General features: G+C 37.5%; 1 protein-coding gene across 1 annotated transcript in view; it reads left to right on the forward strand.

Annotated features, from left to right (window-relative positions):
- The window catches only part of LOC120487663 (AT-rich interactive domain-containing protein 3B), a 43,545-nt gene extending 26,369 nt beyond the window's left edge, over nucleotides 1-17,176 (forward strand). Inside the window, exons 5-9 of the mRNA XM_039683932.2 lie at nucleotides 11,520-11,703; nucleotides 13,007-13,242; nucleotides 15,081-15,407; nucleotides 15,482-15,571; nucleotides 15,894-17,176. Of these exons, the coding sequence (XP_039539866.2) occupies nucleotides 11,520-11,703; nucleotides 13,007-13,242; nucleotides 15,081-15,407; nucleotides 15,482-15,571; nucleotides 15,894-16,060 (1,004 nt within the window). The 3' untranslated portion in view covers nucleotides 16,061-17,176. The remainder of the gene's footprint in view (nucleotides 1-11,519; nucleotides 11,704-13,006; nucleotides 13,243-15,080; nucleotides 15,408-15,481; nucleotides 15,572-15,893) is intronic.
- The last annotated feature ends 6,522 nt before the right edge of the window (nucleotides 17,177-23,698 follow it).

The raw sequence follows: 23,698 nt of genomic DNA on the forward strand, positions 1-23,698 counted from the left end.
CCAATTTTCTTAGTGAATGAATAATGTGTCATAAATAAATAAATGTTTTTCCTTAAAATACAGGGTGCATAAGTCAGGACAGCCCTATGATAAATTCCCATAGAGTCAGGCAGATTTTTATTTTTAAAAGCCAGTTATTTCATGGATCCAGGATAATATGGATAATTTGGCCTTTGGGATTAAAATATCCCCACATCATCATCACACACCTTCCACCACACCTAGAGATCGGCATGGGGTACTTTCCATAAGATCATCTTTCAATGCAAATCAAACCAGCTATTAGGCTAACTGAGGTAAAACCATGCCAATCTCTAGGTGTGGTGGAAGGTGTGTGATGATGTAGGGATATTTTATTTATCAGGATGCATATTATCCTGGATCCATGAAATAACTGGCTTTTAAAAATAAAAATCTGCCTGACTCTATGGGAATTTAACATAGGGGTGCCGTGACTTATGCACCCTGCATTTTAAGGAAAAACATTTATTTATTTATGATACATTATTCATTCACAAAGAAAATTGGTGTCCTTAAAGGTTGGAGTTTTCCTCATTTTTCTAATTAAGGCATTAAGATCAATATCCAAAAGATGATTTTTTATTCCTCTTTTTAGGCAACTTTAGCATGGGTGCCAAAACTTATTCACACCACTGTAAACTAACATTTAAAACATTTAACATTTGTTGTCATTGTGATTTTTTTGATAACAGTAAAGACATTTATGATGTTACGAAAGATTATATTTCAATTCAAATAAATGATGTTCCTTTGAATTCCTCATATAAGAATCCTGACAACAAACATATGAACTGTGTTCAACACTGATAATAATCATAACTTACACTCTAAAAAATGCTGGGTTGTTTTAACCCAATTTTGGGTCAAATATGGACAAACCCGAAATGTTGGGTTAAAAATGTAATGTAAAAATTTAACCCAACGGCTGGGTTAGTCCATATTTGACCCAAAGTTGGGTTAAAACAACCCAGCATTTTTTAGAGTGTATACCTTTATTTAACCAGGAAATCCCATTGAGATTCAGAATCTCTTTTACAAGAGAGACCTGGCCAAGGTAGCAGCCAAAACACAACACATACATACATAATAAACACCATATTATACATAATAAAAGTTACATTTTCATGATAAAAGAAGTTAAGAACACAATTAAGTTAAGTTAAGAACATAATGATACTCAAGAAAAACAAGAACATGTCTCCATCACAACACTCTTTACAGTAGTTTTAAATTCATTAATGGACATAAGGGTTTCTAACTTTAGCTCTTTTTGTAGATTATTCCACCCCCAAGGTGCTAAATAAGAGAAAGCAGTTCTTCCCAATTCGGTTGCAACTCGTGGCACGTTAAAAAGCAAACCACTTCGAGGAGCGTAGCTGATAGCTGATAGCTGATCCTGGTGATCAAGACACAGTTATGATTATTATCAGTGTTGAACACAGTTCATATGTTTGTTGTCAGGATTCTTATGTATCCTCATATTAGAGTGGTTTCTGAAGGGTCATGTGACACTGAAGACTGGAGTAATGATGATAAATTCAGGAATAAATTACACTTTACTGTATATTCACATTGAAAACCGTTCTTTTAAATGGTAATAATATTTTATTATTTTCACTGTATTTCTGATGTAATAAATGCCGCCTGGAGAGTCTTGTGTCTATCAGACGTCTTGATTTCTGTATCCGCTGGACGATCTGTCGCTCCTGACGAGTGCAGTGGTGTTTAAGTCCGCTAGATATGATCAGTGCAGATATGGAGAGTTACAGGGAATCTGCGGATCGCTGCGGCGTCTCGTGACTCTCAGACTCTGGGGAAGGAAAACCACAGAATCTCACTTCTGTGTCGACTGCTTTAATACAGGGAAGTGTGTGTGTGTGTGAGAGAGAGAGAGAGTGTGCGTCTGTGTGTGTGGTTTTCCGCAGCTGTGTAACGGAGCGTCAGGGTTTGAGGCCCGTGTTCTCAGTGGTTTGAGCTTCTGATTGTTTGAGTGTCTCACACACACACACACATTATTTCTGTGTAACTCTGCACTCAGTTTATTTCACACAGTGGTGGAGGAACTACACACATCGATACACTAATAATTTTATACTTTGGAAGGTAGTAAAGTAAAAGCTTCCCCAAATAAAAGCGCCCTGATAAAGATCCGGATGCGAGTGATCGGTTCCCGAGCGTCATGTTGAGATGTTAAGGAGGTCACACAGATGTTTTCAACACAACACCAGCTCCGGTTGTGGTGCGATGTGTGTGTCACAGGTGCAGATCTTCATCAGAGCGCTCCATTTAATGGAAATTCATCTGTTTTCTAAATGTATGATATAGATCTTATTATTGTCAACAATTCGTCTCTGCATGTATTTAAAAAAATATTTTGACCTCGTTGATGTTCAATCAAAATGTCAAAAATGGATCTTCCAGAAGTGCAGGATTCTCCAATAGTCTAGTGCTCTTAAACCCCTCACCCCGCCCCTTCTAGAGAGAGCCACGCCCACATCTCAACATCCTATCAACAGCCATGCACAGAACCAAGTCCCGTTTTTAAAGCTGCACTGTGTGATTTTTACCCCCATCTAGTGGTGAAAAGGTATATGACCATCCAGTGAATATTACTGTAGTTTCTGTTCCTCTCAATTCCGATTTTGTTTTAACTCCTACGGTGGCCAATGTAGTCCAAGATTAACATGGCTTCCAGTTCGACCTCGTCCATGAATGTTAACCCAAATGTAAACGCGAAAAAGCTTGAATTAATGGGTATGTCCCTCTTTGGCTAATGTACTTTCAATGGCGACCGACATTAGAACCCCTTACCCGTATGTATTTTTAATGGCATATTATACACTCACGAGAATACTTTATTGCAAGTAAATATACATTAATGAGCACATATATTTTTGAAAGAACTAAGTGTTTTTAGCTAAGAATAAACTACAACAGTGTTACACAGTGTAGCTTTAACAAAAACAAAACTAAACTCATAAAAATTAAACAGGTTCGATTTCTGCTCTCAAAAAAATCATTGTTTATTATTGACTATTTGTTTTTTTGTTTTTTTTTAATAATTATATTTATATAATGCATTTATTTAATTGGCTAAGAATGAGCATGCATATTTAATATACAATTAGTTAAAATGTATGAAATTGAATTTAATTGGTGATAAATGTATAAATCTAGTTATTTTGTATTTCATACACGTGTGACTGACAAATATGCATCGCATTAAGTTTATTAGATGTTAAAACTGTAAATATTATATGCATTTCAAAATATAAATATTTAATATACAACAGCAGTGTAAATGGGAAGTGGCCTAAAACGTGTGTGTATGTGTATATATATATTTATAATATTTAAAATACTAATGTGATTCAATCCCATTGGATTATTTGTTTACAAAGCCTTTAATTTTATTTAAAAAGAAAATGTAACATTTGATAGAAAAAAAAATGAAGTAATTTTAAAATAAATAATGCATGTTAAAAACATACAACAGCAGTCTTAATTTACTAAAAATAGTAAATAAAAGAAAAATATTTTAATATTTAAATCCCCCATGCAATATTTGTTTACATAAAATTTCATATGAAAAATAACATTTTTAAAAATACATATTACACATAACGTTTTATAAAAAGTACAACAGCAGTTGTACTTTTATATTTTCAAGTGAATTTTCTCCAAATTTTGATGACATTCAGCATCTCAATATTTTTCCATTTGCTCTGATAAAGGTGGAATCTCTGAAAATGTTCCCAAATGTTCCGTCACAAAATAAAATTTATTTTAAAAATACATTTTAAAAGATAATCACGACTTTTTATCCCACTGTTGCCAGTTTATGTCTCACAATTCTGAATTTATATCTCACAATTTTGACTTAATATCTCACAATTGTTACTTTATATCTCATAATTCTAATTTAATATCTCACTGATTTTAAAAAGTTGTTACCTTTGTTTATTATTTATTCTGTGGCGGATAAAAGCTTCCATAGAAAGTCAATGTTTTTAGACCACATATAGTTTCTAAACATCCCGTTTCGTGCCGGTTTGGAGTAACACGAGTGTTAATGTTCAGTTTTCTACTGTAATATCAGATTATGTGTGTGTTTCATGCACCAGAATAAGCTTCTGAAAGGGCCTCTGAAACCTGATGAAGTGTGTGTGCCGGGCCGGATTAGGGGCGCACGTCCCACAGCGTGATTGATGAACCTCTGAAACACACACTGAGAGAGAGAGAGAGAGAGAGAGAGAGAGTGTCACAACATGAGGAAGACATGAAGCTTTCTTCATAGCTAAACAACAGTTCCCTCGACTGAAGCCAGTGATTTATCTGAGACAGAAACAGGGTGCGGGCCCTTGAATCAGCACTTTATTCTTAGTCCCTATATATTTATCTCTGAGTATAAGAGTGCGTAAATGCGTTTTCGGTCCAAAATAACATTCTGGATGTATTTTAAATGATATGTTAGAAGCTGAAAGGCATTTATCATTTCTCTCTGGATGGGTATGAATGCCTTCTCGTCCCGTTTAATGTCCCGTCGCTCTTTTCTTTACTTCTCGCCTCCCGCCCACAGATTTTAAATGTGATTAATCTCATGTTTTTCATAGTTATTATCACATTATTGTACTTAATTATGTGTCTGTGAATTGCTTCATCAATACTATTTACCACTAGATAATAACTAGGTGGATGTAATACGTCGCTTAAACTTGTTTGACGAGTTTAATTTAATGCCATACCAATTACAAACCGCTTGTTAGGAAAACTACCTTCACATCTTTATAGTCCCCCTGTGGTCAATCATTAAAACTTCAATTACTAAAATATATATATAACGTTTTTTCCTTGAAACATATTTCTTCCTGTCTTAAAATCTCTTGTATGTAACTCGACACCCTTGCCTCATTTAGTATGTGCGGTTCTACACGTTCTTTTGAACTTTCTATTCGTCCAAGAATCCTAAAAAAATCACAGTTTCCACAAACAAATATTTTAACACTGATAATAATCATAAATGTGTCTTGATCATATTAGAGTGATTCCTGAAGGATCATGTGACACTGAAGACTGGAGTAATGATGCTGAACATTCAGGAATAAATGACACTTTACTGTATATTCCCATTTGTACTGTATTTTTGCTGAAATGAACGCAGCCTGACCCCAGACCAGTGAATAAAACATCCGTCTCCTGCACTAATGATCTCTCTGCAGCTGACGGCTTCATCTTTACTCATTGATTATAATGGGAAGTGGCTGTTGTCTTGATCTGACCTCTGACAGGGTGTGTGTGACCTCCGGGTGTGTGTGTGTGTGACCCGAGAGCATCTTTCCTTTTGGTCTTAGGGTGTGTTTCATGTGAATAAGCTGCGTGTGAAGTGTGTTTCTCCATGAGGGTCTGCTCGTGTTTCGATGAGGTGTTGATAAGATCCTGATCTCTTCTGCTCCCCGGAGGATCTCACACACACACACACACACACACACACACACTCCGGTTACACATAAATTGGCCGTCTCACTTTTCGCGTCGTCGAGGCTTTTGAGTGCCGTCCTCTGCTGTCTTGCTTTTATCTGTCCAGGTGAGCCGTCTTCATCAGCCGGAGTCATGTTACACGCCTCGCTGTACTTCAGTGCGCGTTACTGTTAATATTTATTGCAGACGGTATTAATATCACTGGATTTATTGCAGACGGTATTGTTAATATCACTGTATTTATTGCAGACGGTATTAATATCACTGGATTTATTGCAGACGGTATTGTTAATATCACTGTATTTATTGCAGACGGTATTAATATCACTGGATTTATTGCAGACGGTATTAATATCACTGGATTTATTGCTGACAGTATTGTTAATATCACTGTATTTATTGCTGACAGTATTGTTAATATCACTGTATTTATTGCAGACGGTATTAATATCACTGGATTTATTGCAGACGGTATTAATATCACTGGATTTATTGCAGACAGTATTGTTGATATCTCTGGATTTATTGCAGACGGTATTAATATCACTGGATTTATTGCAGACGGTATTGTTAATATCACTGTATTTATTGCAGACGGTATTAATATCACTGGATTTATTGCAGACGGTATTAATATCACTGGATTTATTGCTGACAGTATTGTTAATATCACTGGATTTATTGCTGACAGTATTGTTAATATCACTGTATTTATTGCAGACGGTATTAATATCACTGGATTTATTGCAGACGGTATTAATATCACTGGATTTATTGCAGACAGTATTGTTGATATCTCTGGATTTATTGCAGACGGTATTAATATCACTGGATTTATTGCAGACGGTATTGTTGATATCTCTGGATTTATTGCAGACGGTATTGTTAATATCACTGGATTTATTGCAGACGGTATTAATATCACTGGATTTATTGCAGACAGTATTGTTGATATCTCTGGATTTATTGCAGACGATATTAATATCACTGGATTTATTGCAGACAGTATTGTTGATATCACTGGATTTATTGCAGACAGTATTGTTGATATCACTGAATTTATTGCAGACGGTATTAATATCACTGGATTTATTGCAGACGTTATTGTTAATATCACTGGATTTATTGCAGACGGTATTGTTAATATCACTGGATTTATTGCAGACGGTATTGTTAATATCACTGGATTTATTGCAGACGGCATTGTTAATATCACTGGATTTATTGCAGATGGTATTGTTAATATCACTGGATTTATTGCAGATGGTATTGTTAATATCACTGGATTTATTGCTGACGGTATTGTTAATATCACTGGATTTATTGCAGATGGTATCACTGGATTTATTGCAGACGGTATTGTTAATATCACTGGATTTATTGCAGACGGTATTGTTAATATCACTGGATTTATTGCAGACGGTATTGTTAATATCACTGGATTTATTGCAGATGGTATTGTTAATATCACTGGATTTATTGCTGACGGTATTGTTAATATCACTGGATTTATTGCAGATGGTATCACTGGATTTATTGCAGACGGTATTGTTAATATCACTGGATTTATTGCTGACGGTATTGTTAATATCACTGGATTTATTGCAGATGGTATCACTGGATTTATTGCAGATGGTATTAATATCACTGGATTTATTGCAGATGGTATTAATATCTCTGGATTTATTGCAGACGGTATTGTTAATATCTCTGGATTTATTGCAGACGGTATTGTTAATATCACTGGATTTATTGCAGACGGTATTGTTAATATCACTGGATTTATTGCTGACAGTATTGTTAATATCACTGGATTTATTGCAGATGGTATTAATATCACTGGATTTATTGCAGATGATATTAATATCTCTGGATTTTTTGCAGACGGTATTGTTAATATCACTGGATTTATCGCACACGGTATTGTTAATATCGCGTTCGTGACTCTCCTGTTTGAACTCATTCATCAAAATGAACAAATCTTTTCCAGAGTCAACTTGTTCATTTCGTTTGTTGAATGAACCAAATGACACGAAAAAAAGGTTCGTTCATTTTGATGAACGAGTTTGAACACGAGAGTCATGAACGCGCATCACAGAACAGAGCAAGGCGACCATTTGAGCTTATAAAACGTAAACTTTGTAAAAAAAAATTAATGAGCGATCGTTTCACTTGATAAGACCCTTATTCATCGTCTGGTGTCGTTTGAAGCCCTTTGAACAGTTTGCACTGAAACTGTCTTTTGGACCTTGAACCGTTTGGACCCCATTGAAGTCCATTATATGGAGAAAATCCTGGAATGTTTTCATCAATAACCTTAATTTCTTTTCGACTGAAGAAAGAAAGACATGGACATCTTGGATGACACGGGGGCGAGTAAATTATCAGCTAAAGTTTTTTTAAAAGAGAACTACTCCTTTAACAAATGAAAGTGTTACCAGTTCAACTCCATTGATTTTTTTTTTGATCCAGATGTTTTTAATGAACTGTAAGATGATTTTAAGCCGATAAGCGTGATTCTGCTTTCTCTTCTTGTAAACAAATGCGATTCATTTGATGCAGAAAATGGAAATTTCTTTCTGCCAGGATTTGTTTGTGATTTCTTTTTTTCTTTTTCCTGTGGTGTATGACATGTTTTTGCGTGCATATGGAAATGTTTCAACGTAGTTTTCCACTGAGAAAGAGTCACGTTTAATCCTCGGAGAGTTTGTTTGGCTGATAGTCTCAGCGTCACTGTCTATTTCACTCATATTTGAGTGTATTGATTTCAGGATTGCTGGTAAACACAAACAGATCATAATATTAATGCATGTTTACTCCAGTCAAAGGTTTGAGATCGGTGAGCTGTTTAATGATTTTAATAGAAGTCTCACCAGGGCTGCATTTACTTAATTAAAAATACAAAAAAAATGAATATATATATTACAATGTAAATCATCTGTTTTCTATGTGAATATACAGTAAAGTGTAATTTATTCCCGAATGTTCATCATCATTACTCCAGTCTTCAGTGTCACATGATCCTTCAGAAATCACTCTAATATGAGGATCTGATGATCAACAAACATTTATGTTATTATTATTATCAGTGTTAATACAGTTATTAACATTTTTATTTCAGGATTCTTTGATGAATAGAAAGTTCATGAGAACAGCATTCCTCTGAAATAGAAGCTTTTGTAACATTAACCGCTACCGTTCAACATTTTATTTTATGGGGAAAAGAAATCAATACTTTTATTCCTCAAGGATTAATTAATTAAATTGATCAAAAGTGACAGTAAAGACATTTATAATGTTACAAAAGCTTCTATTTCAGAGGAATGCTGTTCTTTTTTACTTACTATTCATCAAAGAATCCTGAAAACAAATTTGTACACAACACTGATAATAATCATAAATGTTCCTCATATTGGAGTGATTTCTGAAGGGTCATGTGACTGAAGGAGTAATGATGCTGAAATGTCTGTGTATGCTTCTGGACATTGGAGTAACCCATAAATAATTGTTTTAACTTCTTTTTTTAAATCTTACCGATCCAAACCTTTTGACTAGTAGTGTGTGTGTATGTTGATGTATAGTGTGTGTGTGTGTGTGTGTGAGAATCCGTCAGTCATGAGGTACATGCCAGACTAAATATAGCAGATTCCCTGCAGTCATTGAGCGTTACCTTTTATGTCCCTGCCATTAAAAATAAATCAAACCTGAGTGCAGGAGCGTGTGTGTGTGTGTGTGTGTGTGTGTGTGTGTGTGTGAAGTCCCCGAATCATCCGTGCGTTCTTGGAGAAACTTGTTCCCTGTGTGTGCGTGAGTGTACACTCTAAAAAATGCTGGGTTGTTTTAACCCAACTTTGGGTCAAATATGGACTAACCCAGCCGTTGGGTTAAATTTTTACATTACATTTTTAACCCAACATTTTGGGTTTGTCCATATTTGACCCAAAATTGGGTTAAAACAACCCAGCATTTTTTAGAGTGTATGTGTGTGTACGTGCTTTAGAGTGTTTATCTGTGTGTGCATGCGCGAGAGTGTGTGTGTGTGTGTGTGTCGTGTGGAGCCACTCTCCTCTGAATTATTTACCGCACGTCCGTCATGTGAAATCAGCCATATTTAATGCGCCGGCTGATGTACGGCTGTCAGGATATTGATCGAGTTCAGGCAGAACGCTGCTCTCAGCGGATCGGGTTAAAGGTCAAACGCCGTCACCCTTTAGTTTATCTTGCCGAATCGCATCGAAGGAATTGCTTATATTTTTAGTTTATATATGCGTGCGATAGTGTGTGTTTTGCACGCTTTTGCACGTTTTCCCGATGCTCTTCATGTGCACACACACACACACAGAAGTACGAGGGCCTCAAACGCAGCGTGACCTCTGACCCCGCCTGCCATTAATCAGTCCTCTCCTGACGGGCTCGTCCCACTGGGAGAATCAAGCCAGCAAGGCATGATGGGAGTGTTAGGCGAGGGCCAATCAGGACGCAGCTCCATCCAGCGGCGGCGCCTCACTGAAGCTCTGGGCCAATCGGGTGTTTATATTGAGTCTGTCCGGCAGAAACACTGAGCTTCTGTGTAGTAACACTCCTAATGTGACTCCAGTGTAAAATACAGCTTTATATTTGGGCTCAGTCACATTTTCCTTGAATTATTTCTTTAAAAAATGCACTAATTTGATCAAAAGTGACGGTAAAGACATTTGTAATCTCACAAAAGATTCATTTATTTTAGATAAATGCTGTTATTATCAACTTTATATTCATCAAAAAAACTATTCTCAGCAAAAATATGAAGCTGCATGACTGTTTGTTGTACACGTATTCTCTCTCTCTCTCACACACACACACACATATATGTTCTGTTTCCATCGCTCTCTCCTCAGTGTTCAGCACTAGAGGATGGTGTGTGTGTGTGTGTGTGTCAGTATTAATCATTCAGGACTGTTTCTATTGTCTCTCCTCCATTCATTCTCTGTCCTCTGTGTGGCATCTTGCTGACCAGCGCTTTAATTCAGCCATCAATAACCTCAGCCTGACCTTTGACCCCTGCGGTTGTACTAATTGTTTGATGTTGTGTCGATGGTCAGAGGCATTAAAGAACTGCAGAGATGTCTCTGGACCTGATCTCCCATAATGCCGAGCAAAAAACACACACTGAAGTGCTTTTGTGCTGACGTGTGCGTGTCGGGGCACGTCACGTGACCTTTGAACTCGGAGTGTTTTTCATGGCACGTTCTCGCACGTTTCGGTTTCATGTTTTGCTTTGTGGAACGAGATCATAAAGCCGTCATGTGACTGAGTTTCTATAGGACACTGTTGATAAGAATCTCACCACACACACACACACACCTTCAACAGTTCTCACATTATCTATAGTGGAGAAATCACATCTAAATGTCACTGGTATGAAGAATAAATGAACTATAGCGTCTTACACACACTAGTGTGTGTGTGTGTGTGTGGCAGAAGTCCCTGAGCTGAGGATGATCATGTGTGTGTTTCCACCCGTATCCCACCTGTGCCTTTGAAGTGTGTGTGTGTGAGCTGACCTCTGACCTCTGGAGCAACATCTGCCTTCAGTGGTTCAGTCTGAGGTGAAATGAAGCGTGCTCGTAGCCATGGAAACAACTTTTGAATATTCAAATAAAACTTGCATTTAAATAGTAGTCAGATAACAAAATAACACATTTAACCCAAATAAATGTAAAATTATCTTATAAAACAACAACAAAACCGACTCACACACACACACACACACAGTTGAGTTCTATATTAATGTGCTGTTCATTGATCTCAGATTGTTTTGTTGCTAAGCAACCACACAGCCCATAGTGAGCTCCATCACTCGGCAGAGGAAATGTTTATTAGGATTATCGGTTTATTCCGCGCGTCACGGATGATTTATGGATCGTGGTTTGGGCTGCTTTATAGCAGTCAGGTGTTGCAGTAAAACTCACGAGTGTCTGAATGTTTCTGAACACACACACACACACACACTCTCTCTGATGCCAGTGTGTTTTCCGCAGGGACTCCGGTGAACCGGATCCCCATCATGGCGAAACAGGTCCTGGATCTGTTCATGCTGTATAAACTGGTGACGGAGAAGGGCGGACTGGTGGAGGTCATCAACAAGAAGATCTGGAGAGAGATCACCAAGGGTCTGAACCTGCCCACCTCCATCACCAGCGCCGCCTTCACGCTGCGCACACAGTACGACACACACACACTCTCTTTCTCTCTCTCTCTCTCTCTCTCTCTATATATATATATATATATATATATATATATATATATGTGTGACCCTGGACCCTGGAATTTGTTTAAATTGAGATTCATATATCATCTGTAAGTTGAATAAACAAGCGTGTGGTTTGGACAATATTTGGCCGAGATAAAACTTTTAAAAATCTGGAATCTGAGGATGCAAAAAAATCAAAAACATTGAGAAAATCCTCTTTAAAGTTGTGCATTTATGTTTGCGATTTTGCATCCACTCACAAAAATATTTCTTTCATATATTTACGCTAGGAAATGTACTAAATATCTTCATGGAACGCCATCTTTATTTAATATTCGAATGATTTTTGGCATAAAAGAAAAATCGGTCATTTTGACCTATACGATGTATTGTTGGCTGTTGCCACGGAAACACCCTTGAGACTCGAGACTCAAGAGCCAGGGTCACGTAAAAGGTGAAACTCGAAAAATGAGAATATGGTGCAAAAGTTCATTTATTTCAGTAATTCAAGTTAAACAGTCAAACTAATATATTATATAGACTCATTACATGCAAAGTGAGATATTTCAAGCCTTTATTTAATATAATTGTGATGATTATGGCTCACAGCTTATGAAAACACCAAAGTCAAAATGAGAATATTGTGAAAAGGTTTTCATAAACTGTAAGCCATGATCATCAAAATTATAATAAATAGGCACATGACAGACCTTACACTGTCTCTCTCTCTCCTCATCTGATTCTGCCTCACACTAATTAGCTTGAGGTGAAAGATTTATTGATTTATTGATTTGATTTGGTCGCTTTAGTGTGGGGGTGGAAACAGGAACATCCTGTCGATCTCTCTTTAATTGGATCTGTGCTTACCAAATATATATTCTGTGGAAACGCACATTTTAGCGTGCATGAAAGTCTGCAAATTTTGCATTAAAAAAACTTGATTTGCAATGGGTAATAGTATTGAATAGTATTTATATGAGAGAGAGAGAGATTTACACACACTTCTAGTCATTTATTAAGATGGATTGTATTTATTTATCTACTATGCTACATATGACATGATCTATACATATTTTTTGTTTTTGTTTCTTTGTTTTATTATGCTAATTTTTTATATTGTCATGCTAAAAATGCTCTTTTGAAATTGAAAAAAAAAATAATAGAGAGAGAGAGAGAGAGTGGTTTCATCAGTGTCTGCTAGTTGTGTTTTAGTAGTGTTGACGTCCGTCTCTCTCTCTCTCTCTCTCTCTCTCTCTCTCTCTCTCTCTCTCTCAGGTATATGAAGTACCTGTATCCGTACGAGTGTGAGCGGAAGGCGCTGAGTTCTCCCGGTGAGCTCCAGGCCGCCATCGACAGCAACCGGCGCGAAGGCCGTCGGCCCAGTTACAGCAACAGCCTGTTCCGCTTTAGCTCTGGCTCCGCCCCCCACATCATGACCTCTCCCAAGATGCATCTGTCGGCACTCGGGGCCCTGAACGGACTTCCAGGACCGTCTCTGAAGAAGGGACTGGGTGAGTTGAGTGAACATTAAACATTATCGGGTCCTATAATGCCCTTTTCACAAGATGTAAAATAAGTCTCTGATGTCTCCATCAGTGTGTGTGTGTGTGTGTGTGTGTGTGTGTGTGTGTGTGTGTGTGTGTGAAGTTTCAGCCCAGATACCCCTCAGATATTTTTTATAGCATGTTAAAATCATCACTTTTTGAGGGCGAGTAAAAAAAAATGCAGTTTTTGTGTTTGTTCCTTTAAATGCAAATGAGCTGCTGCTCCCGGCACAGAGGGGGCGGAGCTTCAAGAGCTTGTGTGTGTTTGTGTGTGTGTGTAACATAAAACGCTAAAAAAAATTGAAATGTTTAGGCTGATGAATTTATGTTTCTGATAGGGCTGTGCAAAAGTTAATTGCGATTAATCGCATCCAAAATAAAAGTCTGTGTTTACATAATATATTTGTGTGTGCTGTATATAATTATTTTGTATATATAAATACCTATGCATGCATGTATATATTTAAGAATTATTTGTGCTTAAATTCTGTATATATTTATTAATACATAATCTATATTATATAAATATAAATATTTTATATATGAATAACACATTTTCTTAAATATATACATGCATGTGTGTGTATTTATATATACAACATAATTATATACAGCGCACACAAATATATTATGTAAACACAGACTTTTATTTTGGATGCGATAAATCGCAATAAATTTTTGCACAGCCCTAGTTTCTGAGTTAACTCTCTTCTAGTCATTGATTAGCATATTGTGTCATGATAATCTGTAAATTGGGGCGGGGTTTATGTAAATATTAGGGTTAGTGATGTCATTAATCCGTGAAGAAGCTCACTGTAGTTCTTCCAGCCGTGTGTTGTAGTCTTTACAGATGTTGTTTATGCTCGAACAACAACATTACACACTAATTAAAGATAAAAAAGTTAAATCATAATCAATCGTCACAGCCTGGCTTTAGGAGGCGGGACTTTCTTACTCTAGAGAGGATTTGATTGGACACAAATGTGTACTAAACACCCCTGTGAAGAACATGAGCCTTGAATGTTTGTGGTCTTCTTCCAGTTGTAAACGAGTAGATCTGCTGAAAGTCATTCAGTCGTAGTTCAGGAACACTAATATCCGGTGTGTTGAGCGAGTGAACACATGTTCATGCTGTTTAAAACAAAAGAAACCCAATTGTTTGTCCACGTGTTCAGCTCAGTGTGCTGCTGTATCTGTGCTGTTAGAGCGCCTCCTGTCGGCCAGAGCATGAACTGCACCCTCACTGAACATCCACAGAACCACTAAAGTGCAGAAGTGTCCTGTTTATTGTTCTTCGCACTAAGTAGAAAATTGTGACCACTGAAAGGTTCTTTGAGGAACCAAAAATGGTTCTATGACATCACAGTTAAAAAAGCCTTTTGGAACCTTTATTTTTAAGAATGTGTTTGATGAGGTTTGCATAATTAATTTTGGTGTGTGTGTGTGTGTGTATAGTAGGGATAGGCAATGATTAATCACGATTAATCGCATCCAAAATAAAAGTTTGTGTTTACATAATATATTTGTGTGTGGTGTGTATAATTAATTTGGATATATAAATACACACACATGAATGTATATATTTAAGGATTATTTGCATGTATATACTTTATTGATACATAATTAATATTAGATATAAATATAAATATTTGATATATTAATAACACATTTTTCTTAAATATATACATGCATGTGTGTGTATTTCTATATACAAATGAATTATACACACCACACACACATATATAATGTAAACTAATACTTTTATTTTGGATGCGATTAATCGTGTTCTGGTCTCTCTCCCCCAGAGGACGGCGTCTCCTCTCTGCTGGCGGGCCGCTCTCCCTCGCTCTCTCTGGCTCTCGGGCCCCAGGCGGGTTTGAGGGCCTCCACGCTGGATCCGGGGCCCCAGGCGGGTCTGAGGGCCTCCACGCTGGATCCGGGGCCCCAGGCGGGTCTGAGGGCCTCCACGCTGGAGCATCTCCGAGAGAAGCTGGAGACGGAGGCGCCGGAGCGGAAGATGATCCGCCTGGCTGAGGAGCAGCAGAGACTCATGCATCAGGCCTTCCAGCACAACCTGATGGCCATGGCCTCGCAGATGCCCATGAACCTGCGGCTCGGGGCGCCGGCCAGGGGTCAGTGTGAGGGACGCTGTGTGTGTGTGAGGCGCACTGATGTGTGTGTGTTAATAAGGTGTTTGTTTTTGCAGAAGAGAAGCAGGATCTGGCCATGAGTATTTCCTCCACCGGAGCAGCGAGTATCAGCGTGTCAGTGGAAGTCAACGGCATCATTTACTCAGGTGTGTGTGTGTGTGTGTGTGTGTGTGTGTGTGTGCGTGTTGGGTAGGTTTAGGGATCGGGTTAGTGTGTATGCGTGTGTGTGTGTGTGTGCGTGTGTGTCTGTGTGTGTGGTTTGGGTAGGTTTAGGGTTCAGGTTAGTGTGTGTGTGTGTGTGTGTGATGGGTAGGTTTAGGGGTCGGGTTAGTGTGTGTGTGTGTGTGTATGTGAGTGAACGGCATTTCATCATTTACTCGTTCAATCAAGAATGCATATGTGTATATATTTATATATTCAGTGCATCACTATTAATCAGTTTATTGTTAATGTGTATTTCTATGACAGGAAATCTGTTCGCGCAGAAGTCGGCGTCTGCATCTGCGGGTGTGTGTGTGTCTCACGCCCCTCCGGCTCGACCCTTCTCTAGCTCCGCCCCCAGCCAAAGCCCCGCCTCTTCCGCTTCCCCCAAGGGGCGGAGCTCCGCGGAACCGTCCACCAGCGGCTCCCCGTAACCCGAGCCGACCGCAAACTGTTGCACAATCAGTACCTCATTCTCTGCTGTCGACATCGGCTGTCCGCGTGTTCGGAAACACACTCACGTACATGGACGCATGTGCATAAAAGAGCATCGCTGGGCCTCATTCAGGAATCACAAGTTAACCGTTCAAAAACACTCGTACTGTAAGTTTATTTATGTGGCACATTTCATTCACTTTGGTAAAAGTGCTTTACATAGAAAGGAATTAAAATAATCAAGAGATATACATGTTTCTAAAACCTCACAATCAATTTAATGTAAGAATAGATTTAATGTGCTTGTGTTTCACGAACGACGCCCGGCGTTTAAGAAAACGCTAAAAACAATCAGAACGTTCAGCCAAACGACGGGCAGGTTTTACAGAACTTGAAGATTTTTATTTAGAGTGTGTTTCGATCCGTCTTCTGATTGTTTTCGTGACTTTTTAAGTTTTTCTCTCAAGTTTTCCTCATTTTACATTCATACCTCAAGCATTCAGCGGTGGAACGTTACGGGAATGTCTTTTACCTCAGGATCTGTAGTTCAGACCTTTTCTGAATGAGTTTTTATTTTAGTTGTTTTTAGTATCGATTTGAATTCGTCAGAATCAGAAATGCTGACGTGGTTTTATGACGGGACCTCACTGACTCTCTTCTATGCATCCGTCTGGACCCGAGGAACGGGATCGCTAGGGAAGAGGAATTCCCGGGATCTTCTAGACGGTTCTCGCAAACGTTTGATGACTTCGGAGCCCGTCTGTCTCTCAGAACAACAGTCGAATACCTCAGAAACCAGCTGAATGTCTCAGTCGATGTGTGAACGAGCGATCGGCACGCTGTGGGATCTGCTCATACGTTTATTTCATCTGGATCTCAGGGCAACTTTTAAATATATATGGGTGAATCTCATGAAGAAAAAAAAAATATATATATATATTAGGGCTGTCAAACGATTAATCGAGATTAAGCGCATCCAAAATAAAAGTTTGTGTTTACATAATATATGTGGCTGCACTGTGTATAATTATTTTGTATATAAATAAATACACAAACATTGTATATTTAAGAAAAAAAATATTATTTATGTATAAAATATTTATATTTATATATAATAAAAATTATATATAAATCTATATACATGAAAATATTTCTTAAATATATACAAGCAAGTGTGTGTATTTATATATATATATATAAAATAATTATACACAGTGCACCCACAAACACAAACTTTTATTTTGGATTCGATTAATTACGATTAATCGTTTGACAGCCCTAATAAATAAATAAATATATATGTATATATATATATATATATATATATTAGTGCTGTCAAATCAATTCATCATGATTAATCACATCTGTGTATATACACAAACATTTATGTTAAATGTGATTAATCATGATTAATTGATTTGCCAGCAATAATATATATATGTATCGTTTATGTTTGTGTGTGTGTGTATGTATGCATATATATATATATATATATATATATACACCCACAAGTTATGTAAGATGCGATTAATCACATTTAATTAAGTGGACTGCAATTATATATAAATATAATATATATTATATAATATATATTTGTGTGTATGTTTATATACACATAAACGCATAATATAATTACAAACTTTTTGTTAGATGTGATTAATCACGATTAATCGATGTGACAGCAATTTTATATATACATATATATATACACACACACACACAAACATATTTAGATATATTATATAATTGAAATAATTTTTGTTAGATGTGATTGATTGATTTGACAGCACTATTATAATATAATACATTTTTTATAAGGAAATTTAGGTCTGTTTTTAGAACCATTTCATTGTCATGATAATAGCCTCACAATTTGAAACGTCCATCATTTTCTTAATGCAAAACAGAATTTCTCATTTATATCTGCTGATTTTCATGTGATAAATATCATGTTTTTCCTCAGAGGTTTCATGAGATTCACCCATGAGTGGTGTGATGAAGTTCTCAGCGTAACCATCAAATCATTCCACAAACCAGAGCAGAATCTCTGCACGATCATCCTCGCTAATGTCCGATCTCGCATGTTGGCTTTCCGCTACAGGAAGGCGTCTCTCTCAGGAAGTACTGTGATGTTTTTACGTGAACTCATTATTTTTAAGATGCTATGAATATAATCACTCATGAAGCGTTGTTGTGAAGTGTGGAGATTTACACTACGTACCTCATGCTGCCACGATGACGGGAGGCAAACGCGCTTCCCGAAGACTGTGCGGGATCTGGAATGCTGGACGTGAATCCCTCCTTTCTTTCTTTTTGTCTTTTTTTTCTCGTGGCAAAACCAAACAAACGTGAATTGTTGCATTTGTACAATCAGGTGATCAAACCTGCTCACCTTAACCAAGCAAACTGCCTTCAGTCCCTGCACAGCTAGATACCAAAGACCAGGTCAAAGGTCATCATATGCATTTATTGATGCTGTTTTCACAAGCGAGTGTTTCCGTGTCATGCACGTTTGTGATCGACTTCTGGGGTGTGTTTCCTGCAAACGTTGAGTTGTGTGTGTGAGCGACCGATCTCGATCTCGACACCCCAGATTGAGTCTTGATCAAGATGATGAATTGGGTGACCAGGGAATGACCTGTGCATTAAAACACATGTATGCACGAGCACAAGGCCATCTTGATGTGCTTTCTCTCTATTCTCAGGACACTGATTCTTCTGTTCCAGCTCTGATTCTCCATGTTTGCTGCAGCTCTTCTTCTGTTTGAACTGGATTAAAAACATTGTGCAGATTCTCTGTCCTGTTTTATTGTGATTGTGTTTAATCAGGCTTTTAAGAGCTATAAATTTGGTTTCCAGCTTCGAATCAGTGGACCATCAGAACAAGTTTTGAACATATGGCGACTCCTGAGGGTCAGAAACGAAACTATCCATGTGAAACAAACAATGTTAAACTCAAGAGATACTGATTCAATAGTGTGTCTCAATCATCTCCTTAGGGAATCATCAAATTAAGGGCTGTCTCAATCGCAAAATCCTTACAGTGTGCTCTGAAACGTTTGCCTCCTATTAATTCCCACAATGCACCACGAAAATCAGGGAGCATTTATTCTCACTGTGTTCCATCAAAATAATTTTTGAAGTGTGAGTGACACATTAAAAGCTCAATACACTGCAAGACACATCGTTTTGTTGTTGTTCAATTATATTTTCGCATAAATATAATAAATAATCTGATTGAGATCCCGTCCAGGTCACGTGACGCCCGCGGCCATTTACTTAAGTGGCACCTGCAAACTTTCTCTACACTTTTTTAAAGATTTCACGACATAAAAGTTGTAGTCACATCAATTAATATAAAAACACAACAAAAAAAGTACCCATGTACAGGCACTACTTCATATTTAACGGCTCTGACGCCGCTTTACGGCCTAACGTGCCATGTTCACGTGATGTCACGGGTGCTTTTCGGCGGCAAATTGGTTGTTTTCGTCTCCTGAGGACGGTCGGTAACTGATGAACTCGCATTATGTTTTTCGGCTAGACGAAGAGTTTAACGCCACAGGCAGCCGATGAAATGAGCTACAAATAGGTAGGACTATACTTTATTTACATGGGTGTGGTGTGTTAGAAAATTATCGCTATGATCTTGTCTCTTGAGTCGTGCACGTGATGTGAAAAACCGTTCTCAGAAATTAAAATACAAAGAAAGTATTCTCATAACCTTAGATATTTGTGAGATTTTCAGTCTGGAAATGTGTGAAGACCAGAAACAAGATTTTTGTAAATTATTTGTGACATAAAAAGTCTAAATGACAGCCTAGACGAAAGTAGTTCGTCATTTTAACAGGCTTTTAACAGGCACAGTTGATGGATGTTGAACCTGTGTTGCTTAAATATATCTTTTCATATATTCAGGCCTTTATATGTTTTTATTGATTGCTAGAACTGAAAGAAATGACACGTCCTGTGTCGAGTGACTTAACTTGGTGAACCGCGCGGTGGCGCTCGTGCACAGAGATTGAGAGAGACTGACACGTGATTTTTGAAGTTGTTCAGCTGTAGTTTTTGAGTGTATTTTTCTCTTGTAACAGCATCACTCAGGAGATTTGTGCTTCTCAGGCCTCGTGTATGATTTTTTTACTTGCAGATGAGTGCTTATCGATTACCATATTTAACTCTTGAATGTTTAAATCCTATAGTTATCGTCCTAAACCTTATATGTGACGTCACACATTGGGTTTGTGCATGTGTTCTATAATTTTGTGATCATGACTACAATACAACCTTGTTTAATTTTAATTAAAATACATTTTGGAGAATATCCCATGCAAATGTGTGTGTGTGAACTTTGTGTATGTTAAAGTTGAGCACAGGGCTTTAAACATTAAGATACAGTTACTTTATATCTTCTGTGGTATTTATTTATTTATTTATTCATTTTTCAATATGGCTTTTATTTTAGATTAATGTTTAGCAGTCTTAAACTTTTTAAACATGAGCTATTTCAGGTTCATGAACTCCACGACCACAGATTGTGAAACCCCATCACAGTAAACCCATATGACTCCATATTCAGTCAGCTTTGTGTGCAGCGAGGAACATACTTTAACTTTTGTCCTCTAGAAACTTCAGAACCAAAGGCATTTTGATGTCAAACTTGGGACTGCATTCATAAAGTATAACATTTTTTTTAAAAACTTTTTTTGTATTCCAAAAAGTACTTTTTAAGAATGTTCTTCTTAATATAAAAGTCTAACTATCATAAATCACTACTTAACTATCATAAATCACTACTTGTAGTTAGTGTACTAACTTATCTTTAAGTCCTCCTGTAGCCAATAATTGTATTGTATATCCCTTAACTCAGGGGTTCTCAAACATTTTGGTGCCAGGGACCCCTTTCAGGGGAAAAAAAATTCCAAGGACCCCCCTCATATTTATAACAGTTATTGAGCACAAAGTTAATGTGTGAGCGGCAAATGAAATATTTTTGCACAAAATGAATGGTCTCCACCCAGGGTACTATGCAGGAATTCCTAAACAGCTAGAGGTAACGAAAGTGATCTTGCTAGGAATCACTTAGGATCCCTCACTTAGGAATTTTTGATGTTCTTGATCTACACATGTGCATTTTAAGGTGTTTTAAGGCCCCACAATTGGATAACTATAGATTTAGTAGAAGCATGTCAGTCAGTGGCATACATTTTTTTTTTTTTTTGTCAAGATGTCACGAAACACAATCACATATTCCAATCAGGAATGGCCTTAAAAGAGAAATGTTTCAATAATTAGGCCTATTCTGCACACAAATAAAGCCCATAAGCCTATAAATACAATGATAACGGCATTATATTTAATAGGTGCGTGCGTTGTTAATTTGAGCTACTGTAATTAGCTAAAAAAAACATACAGTATATGTTAAATATATGAATCCATAATGTTAATCTCATGGGCACAGTATGTTTCTATTGACCTGCTTTTTCCTTTGTTAAAGTTGAGCTTGATTAATACTTTGCAAACGGATTGTTTCAGTCGTTTTTTAAAACTTTTATCTAAAACAGCTGTTTAGTTTAGTTAATTAAGGCCTACATCTTATCTCGCACTTTATGACCGTTGACTGAAACGTCGTGCGGGGAACTTTGAGTTCATTCCGACTCAAACATTTTGACATTGACGAGCTATCGTTGTTAGTCTGCTGAAGCACCTCAGACGAGAAGGTCAGTATCATCGCGATGTGCATCCTTGCAACCTCAGTTGTGGGTACGGCCCTGTCACTATGCACTTTTATTTTGATAATGATCAGACTTCTAATGTCAAATCTACAGTAGCAGTGCTAGAACTGACTATTGTGCGCGCACGCGAGACGCCGGCGCGCAATTACATGGGAATTTTTCCTCAGCAGTGGAAACAGGAATACTCTTATTTATGGTCATAGATAAGACAAGAGTGCATCATCCGAAACGGTAAAGTGTCCATTTTTTTATTTGTGTATAGGCTACATTATAAATGACTACAAAATGTCATGCCTTTTAAAAATACAGAAAAGAACCGGATGCGGGTTCATGCCGTCTCTCTGTCTCCTTTCTGGCGCACGTCCCGCAAAATCAACAGCAGCGAATAGTCTACTTGACGCAAAGACATAGATTATCCATCTATAGAAAACTTTAAGTGTCTATTTTGTATTGTTTATTTTAAATGCTTTATATAAGTTACTTAGGAATAAACAGCATGTTTTCAGATGATAAAGAAAACATGACTCATAGCATGGAAAAAAACGTTAGGTTGTAAATTATTTCGCGGACCCCCTGGCTTTAGCTCGCGGACCACCAGGGGCCCGCGGACCCCACTTTGAGAACCACTGCCTTAACTCATCTTTAATCACCAAAATGACATTTAAATGTTTTTCCTGCCTTTAATTTAAATATCTTAAATGTAACTCTACACCCTCGAGGACCTGCGCCTATACATGACCACGACACGTATCGGCAGAGATCGTGTCATCTCTCACTGATCCTAACAACTCCGTCCCATATCGGCGTAATGACTCTGATCTTCATCCAGATGAACTGGGTAATATTCTGATTGTTACAAACCAATCTGACCTCTGACCTGTAATGCTGCCTGAATCATAATCACACACTGTTCGTTCGTTCGTTGGCCAGAGAACTGAGACACTGAGTCTGGCTTCACCCAAGGCTTATTTCTCCATTCTGTCACTGATGGAGTTCTGGTTCCTCCTCGTCTTCTTTCTCGCCTTTGTTGCCATTGGCTTGGCTTGCTTAGTTGCGAACATTAAACTTAACATTTAATTAATTTAATATTCAACAATAACATTGATCTCCTGCATTGACACTATTACTTAAGAACTGATCTGAGCTGGACAATGACATCAAAGTGTACTCCAGAGTGGCTATATACATATATATCTCTGAGATTTGTTTTCATGATAATTGAATGTTAAGAGTTTTATCTCTAAAATTTTTTTAGCTTATAACGCCAGTAGCACCTCAATGCAGAACATGAGATCCACGGGGAGGAGTCGGATCACGATCCAAGGGGTGGAGATGGGTAGGATTAGGGTTGGGTTTAGGGATTAGGGGGCGGAGTTGGTTAGGTTTAGGTGTATGTAAGGTGGGAGGAGTTGGATCTGGATCCGACTCCTCCCCATGGATTTCATGTTCCGCAGTGAGGACCATCTCTATAACGCTAGTATATAGGGCATAGAGAAATGAAAAATAAAAATCGCTAGTTATTACCACTAACAAGGTTCAAAATAGCCCCACAGTAACTCAACATCTGTATGAGATTTCAAAAGAAAAGGAAAGGAATTGTGACGCATTAAAGGAGTAGTTCACTTTTAAAAAAACTTTTGCTGATAATTTACTCACCCCCTGCATGTCATCCAAGATGTCCATTCCATGTCATTCTTTCTTCAGTGGAAAAGAAATTAAGGTTTTTGATGAAAACATTACAGGATTTTCTCCATATAATGGACTTCAATGGGGTCCAAACGGTTCAAGGTCCTAAAGACAGTTTCAGTGCAAACTGTTCAAAGGGCTTTAAACGATTTCAGACGATGAATAAGGGTCTTATCAAGCGAAACGATCGCTCATTTAATTAATAATTAACAAAGT

The sequence above is a fragment of the Pimephales promelas genome, chromosome 10, assembly GCF_988280905.1.
Source record: "Pimephales promelas chromosome 10, fPimPro1.hap1.1, whole genome shotgun sequence".
Classification (NCBI taxonomy): domain Eukaryota; kingdom Metazoa; phylum Chordata; class Actinopteri; order Cypriniformes; family Leuciscidae; genus Pimephales; species Pimephales promelas.